At 42.7% G+C, this 6,691-nt stretch overlaps 2 protein-coding genes across 2 annotated transcripts; both read right to left on the bottom strand.

The window, feature by feature from the left end:
* Positions 1-621: 621 nt before the first annotated feature.
* Positions 622-999, bottom strand: LOC311001222 (histone H2B-like; the record flags this gene model as incomplete). The annotated part of the gene is made up of 1 exon (XM_083992247.1): positions 622-999. One exon carries the CDS (start codon positions 997-999, stop codon positions 622-624), a length of 378 nt encoding a protein of 125 aa, XP_083848373.1.
* A 4,041-nt stretch (positions 1,000-5,040) lies between these two features.
* On the bottom strand, positions 5,041-5,382 carry LOC311000347 (histone H4; the record flags this gene model as incomplete). Its single annotated transcript, XM_083991027.1, has 1 exon — positions 5,041-5,382. The coding sequence occupies one exon, from the start codon at positions 5,380-5,382 to the stop codon at positions 5,071-5,073; it is 312 nt and encodes a 103-aa protein (XP_083847153.1). The 3' UTR covers positions 5,041-5,070.
* Positions 5,383-6,691: the final 1,309 nt, after the last annotated feature.

Genomic DNA, 6,691 nt, shown 5'->3' on the forward strand with positions numbered 1-6,691 from the left:
GTAAACATCTATAGAGCATGGGAGCTGTCGGTGGTTAATGTGGGCCAACTTCCTGTGAGAGCTGTTGTATCTTAAAGTGTCTAGTGAATTGCAATGAGACACAGACTCAACCTCTTTTGGAATGTCACAGAACACAGGAAGTGTGTAAAGCTGTTGAATCCCTTGGTCTTACAATAAATATCAACTACAACTCCGGTACATATGGACTCATATACACCACAGAAACATAAAGAACTTTTTCAATTGGCCATTGCAATAACAACTTACATAGAGGAAATAAAACTGACCATAAGCTGTCATCAGAAACTAACAGACATGTTTCTCCAGTATCAGTGTGTAAATGAGGAGTTTGATATCCACCTGAACTAGTACAAGTGAACACTGCAGTGTTTATATGCACCATAATCGTTTCTTCATTTTTACCCCTTACTTTACCTTCATGGTAATTTCCTGGTCAACATAACTGAATGTTATGACTTTAACTAGCCTAAATAAAGCATAAATTAGTGAACATCTCTACTCATGTGTTGTTTCAGTGTGTAAATGAGGAGTTAGCTCTGCAGTCGGAGTGTGTGGCTCTGAAAAGAGCCTTTGTGTTGGTGTTCGCAGCAGCTGAGCTGTTTACTTGGAGCTGGTGTACTTGGTGACGGCCTTGGTGCCCTCAGACACGGCGTGCTTGGCCAGCTCCCCGGGCAGCAGCAGCCTGACGGCGGTCTGGATCTCCCTGGAGGTGATGGTGGAGCGCTTGTTGTAGTGAGCCAGGCGAGAGGCCTCGGCGGCGATGCGCTCGAAGATGTCGCTGACGAACGAGTTCATGATGCTCATAGCTTTGGAGGAGATACCGGTGTCGGGGTGGACCTGCTTGAGCACCTTGTACACGTAGATGGCGTAGCTCTCCTTCCTGGCCTTTCTCCTCTTCTTGCCGCCCTTACCGGCGGCGGTCTTGGTGACGGCTTTCTTGGAGCCCTTCTTGGGCGCGGACTTTGCTGGTTCAGGCATCCTGTTCACTAGACAGAGTCAGATGAATGAAGTGTGGCGAGGTGGGAGCCGCTCTACTTATACAAGGCTGTATGCAAATACGACTGTGTGCCCCCCCTCCTCTGATTGGTTCAGCTGCTCCTCTTGAAGTTGCCGCGCAGCACGGAGCCTCAACTGAATAGTGTGCAGGGCCGTTGCTAGGAATTCTGGGGCCCCTGAAAGAATACTAAAGTGGGCCCCTGACTTTTCCACTTTTTTTCTTAGACTACGTATGTATTATTTTTTTATTTAGCTTACTTTGTTTTGATGCTAATGCAGAATTACTATGAGTATTCGTCAGGGTCTTATGCAGAATAATTCAGTCATACAAAGATTAGACTAGCTACTGGGTTTTTTTGTGGGCCCTACTGGGTGCTGGGCCCATAGAATTATCATCACCTTTCTCCCCTACACAACGGTCCTGCTAGTCTGGATGTAGGACACTGATCATTCATTCACTTCTCTCTGTCCTTTGACTTTACTCAACTTTTACTCGTTATTGATACAATTTATTCATTGTTTAATAAAATCTTATGTTCCTTGAACAATTACACCATCTCAAGTTATCAATTAAACATTTGTTTATTAAACATTCATTAAACATTTTAAGCCTCAAAGATGTGTTGGCCCCATCATGATAGATAAAGGTTAGTGCTGCACTCAAGGTCAAAAACATATTTTTAAAATATTGTAAAAATGTTTTAAAAGTATGGTTCCCATGGAGTCGCTGATGTTACTGGAACAAACCTGACTCCTCTTAACATACATTTTCTGATTTATCTCACAATTTCATCTGAAGCTCGTGCTAAAGTTGGTTTTGACCCACTTCAATAGAATATAAAAAACAAATTAAAGCATTTACCATGGTTGACATTTGGTTCTATATCCTATCCTATAATAGCCTCTATTTAGTAAATGCATTTTTCATGAAAATTGTCACTGATGTAAGCAATATTGAAGTTAACACCAGAGTGACATCCGTGTTCAGACAGGGCCGTTGTATAGGGGAGAAAGGTGATGATAATTATAGGGGCCCAGTAGGGCCCACAAAAAACCCCAGTAGTCTAATCTTTGTATGACTGAATTATTCTGCTTAAGACCCTGACTAATATTCATAGTAATGCTGCATTAGCATCAAAACAAAGTAGGCTAAATAAAAAATTATAATACATATGTAGTCTAAGAAAAAGTGAGTCCCCTAAAAAAGTCGGGGTTAGGGGCCCACTTTAGTATTCTTTCAGGGGGCCCAGAATTCCTAGCAACGGCCCTGTGTTCAGATGAGCTCTCTTGAACATGACGTTCTTATGTTTTATTTATTTGTTTGTTTATTTCGGGCATGTCAGTTAGATCAATCATCATCACACATCATCTTAGGCAAGGCAAGGCAAGGCATCTTTATTTATATAGCACATTTCATACCAAGGCAGCTCAATGTGCTTTACATAAAGACAAAACATTAAAAAAAAGAAGCATAACAAACAAAACACTGAAAACAGAGTTAAAAGCAAGAGCAAATAAAAGTAAAATAAAATAAAATAGATAAAGTTTTAAGTTCTCAGCTATAAGCACATGAAAAGAGAAATGTTTTTAACCTTAATTAGTAATTAATTAATAATACAATATGTCCGAAAGGGAAAGCGGGAGAAGCAAAAGCTTATAGCATAGTCCCGCCCCCGTTACCCACAGAATAGGCTACATTATCTTCATCATACTTTTTTCTTATGACATTTTGACGTAACATGTTACAACAGCAGGTGCAGTCTAGCTATAGACAGCCAAAACAGACTCACAGTTCACAGGTGTTATAGAAATCGAGATGCAATTCATAAAAAAATATTTGAACTTAAAGCAGAATCAAGTGATATTTTTGTGTTAATATAAGTCTTAAATAGTTGTATCTTCCAACAGCAATCACTTACATAGAGTGTTTGGTCTGAAACACGGGTCTGTCAGTCACTCTGCTCTGCTCTGAGCCCAGGAGAAAACTTTCCTTGTATCCTACAACCTTTATCCAATGAGGAGAGAGAACGGCATAAAGGGGCGGTCCTCTCTGTGTGTGCAGCCAAGGGATGCGCCTGAATGTGGTGACGTAGGGACGAGGACCAATAGATCCATGACGAGGGCGGGGGCTGCTAACTCCATCGGCTGACAAGACGTTATGGTGCGTTCAAGGCAACTCGTATTTTTCCGACCTGTGAAGTCGTACCAGGGGCCTCATTTATCATTGTGGATACACCTTTTTTTACGCCATTTTCCCCTCGTTTTGTGCGTACGCACTTTTCTCCGCCAAATTTGGGATCTATCAAGCCAAAACCTGACGGGGAAAAGTGCGGACATTTACACCCATTTTGACCCTGGCGTACGCCTTTTTTGAGGAACAGGAGGAATTGGCGACACCGTTGCTGAGTCAGAGAACTGCAGTGTGAGAGGGAGAGAGGAGCGGAGTACATTTAGAAGAGACAGTAGGATTTTTTGAAGTAATTGTGGTAGTGGTGGACCGTTGATGCTGGCAATCCAACCCGCTCTATAATAACACTAGGCTTTACGTTCATTGATAAACAGAGCGGATTGAGGATTTTGCTTTTTTGATTAGGCTATGTGTGACGTCCGACAAGGATCAAACCATCCAAGTTTAAAAACACATCGGCAGCAGCGCACACTGATCTGCAGCTACTCAGACTGTTATTAATCTGTCACCTGAGTTAACGAGGTGCACGTGTGTTTGGAGCTGACGAGAGGAGAGAATAAAGAGTGAGACAACGCGGCCCTGAGGAGGAACTGTGAATGGGAAATGACCCAAACCGAGTCCAGTAGAGCTGTAACTGTGTAGTGGAAAGGCGTGCAAAGTAATGGTAACTATCGTCCTGCTTCCTACATTGTTTTAACATCTAGGTAAAAAAAAAAAAAAAAAGATTTTCTGGGATAAACGGGCAGATTACATAAGATTCTTCTTCTTTCTGCTCCCTTTTGTTGAGATTTGGGAGGTTTTTGTTTTTATTGTAGCTTATTAAAATGCAAGATCATTTTTCTGACTGAGTTATTGCCCGTGTATCTGCTTTCGGAGAAGCGGAGAAGTTCCGCTTCTTTCCCGGTCCTCCGCCCGTTGTCTTGTCACTTTGTTGTCACAAAAGTTGCTGCGCCACAGAGAGCACATGGCTAATTAAATATGCACGTGCTGACCATACATAGTTGTATATAGGCGTTCCGGGGGCGGAGTAAGAGGTGTGTTCACGTGTGCACCATTCTTGAGTCCTGTGTGATTTATTGCGGAGAGTTGTGCGTACGCACAGTTTGATTGATCTGAAAAAGGTGTAAATATTTAGGGTGTATGCCATTTTCGTCTTTTCGCCGTACGCAAATATTTAGTAGCAGTTTTACACCCTCTTTGATAAATGAGGCCCCAGTTCGATCTGGTACGAGTTCACGGGTCAGAAGTTACGAGTGGCCGTTATAGTGACTTTCACAGGTAAAACAGGTCGGAGAAACAAGAGTGGGTTGCCTGGAACGCTACAAAGTCGTAAGTCGTGACTTGAAGCTGTAATTTACGGTTTCAAAAGCCTGCCTGGAACGCAGTAGGCTATTAGCCAAAACGACCAGATCGCTTACTTCTGCTTTAAGGCAACAATAAAAATAAAAATGTAGGCGGCTACGCAGCCAATGTGTTATGTGATTTAAACAGCAGAAATATAGCCTAGTGAATTAGTCTACTTTGGGACAGGATATCTGGCTACAGACTTCTGGTTTATCAAGTAAAGTTCTAGCTTACATCCAGTGCCGGTCTAAACTGCCTCTAGAGTGTGTGATCCACTCAAAGCAAAAGAGCAAATAAGACTACCGATAATCCCATAGAGATAACAGATAGCCTATAGCGTAGATTTCAAGATTTTTATCTTTTTGTATAATTCCTTTCATTTCCTGTTATCACAGTAGCCTAGTGGGCAGATATTGTCGCTACATGTAGCAACAGAGAAACATCATAGCAAAAGGAAGAAGCTCTCAGTGAGTGTGTGTGGCTCTTAAAAGAGCCTTTGTTATGTTGTTGATGTAAGGACTTTAGCCTCCGAAGCCGTACAGAGTGCGGCCCTGCCTCTTGAGAGCGTACACCACGTCCATGGCGGTGACGGTCTTCCTCTTGGCGTGCTCGGTGTAGGTGACGGCGTCGCGGATGACGTTCTCCAGGAAGACCTTCAACACACCGCGGGTCTCCTCGTAGATCAGACCGGAGATACGCTTGACTCCGCCACGGCGAGCCAGACGGCGGATGGCGGGCTTGGTGATGCCCTGGATGTTATCACGGAGAACTTTACGGTGACGCTTGGCGCCTCCTTTACCGAGTCCCTTTCCTCCTTTTCCTCGTCCGCTCATTTTGTTAGTTCAGTAGATGTCTACTCAATGCTGCAAGCTCAGCGCGTCTGTCCTTTTCTACCCGTTGTTGTGGGTGGAGCTTGGTGAGCGGCAAGAGGTGGGAGGAGCAGGACTCTGGAGGAAGGAGGACGTGAGTGAACCAAGGAGAGAGAGAATGAAAGAGAGAGAAGAGAGAGAGAGAGAGAGAATGAAAGAAAAATAAACAAATAAATAAAGAGCTCATGTGCTGCAAGTTCTGAGACCCGGGAGGGGGGTTTGTAGTCAAATGAAATCCTTAGCCTATAAGCGCCCAACACAAAAAGTCCATAAAACTACACAAAACCTTGTAGCCTAATAAACCGGTGCATATTCTCATTTGCCCAGGTCATAGTATTTCAAAGGAGGTTAAATGGAAAGCAACTGGACTTAGTTATTTGTCTAGGAAGACGTTTCACCTCTCATCCAAGAGGCTTCATCAGTTCATGTACGCAACTGACCAGGCTGGGACTGGTCCCCTTGTAGCCTAATATTCCTCCTTACTGCTCGTCCACTGCAATCCAAGTGTCCTGAAGGAATATAGTCCAGAGTTTACTCAAAACGGTGTAATTTAGGACATGCTTACAACCTAAACTCTCACATTCACGCGGGTGTAGTATTCATCAGCACGAGTGTGAGTCAATAATGACTGAATTTTATTTTTGGTGAAATATTCCTTTACGGTGCACATAATAATCCAGCAAGGACAAACCTTGCCCCAACTGGACAGATGCATAAAACTTCATGCTTGATGTTCAAGTACCATTCACAGTTGTGGACTGGGTTGTCAGCTACAGCTACATTAATATCACTGCAGTGCAACACTTGTACGCAAGATTTCATTAAACATCTGGATTTGTACAAGAAGAAGCTCGGTGTCCCACAACTTCTAAGTACCACTGCCAACCTTCCAGCTTTGTTAACCTCCGCCCTGACATCAACAACCTCCAACACTGTAAAACCAAATGTTTAGGATCTGAATACATTAAACACTTATCCGTAACACATTTTTAACGTGTCACAGTGTTTAGATTCAAGAACGTGTTTATTCGCTGTAACACTTTTAAAACACTTTCACACGTTTATTCAGGAAAATGTGTTTAGATTTTAAACACTATCCAAATGTGGTCAAACAAGCATTTAACAATGCAGATGACAGCGACACTACCAAATTATGTTAAATTGTATCAAATGATCCATCATATTGTAAAAATTGACTGAAGCATAAAAGAAAGAAAATAAGTACAGAACAATGATTCATTTGAGTGTGTGTTCCTCCTTCCACCCCCTTCCA

Source organism: Trachurus trachurus, assembly GCF_905171665.1.
Source record: "Trachurus trachurus genome assembly, chromosome: 17".
In the NCBI taxonomy this organism is placed as follows: Eukaryota; Metazoa; Chordata; class Actinopteri; order Carangiformes; family Carangidae; genus Trachurus; species Trachurus trachurus.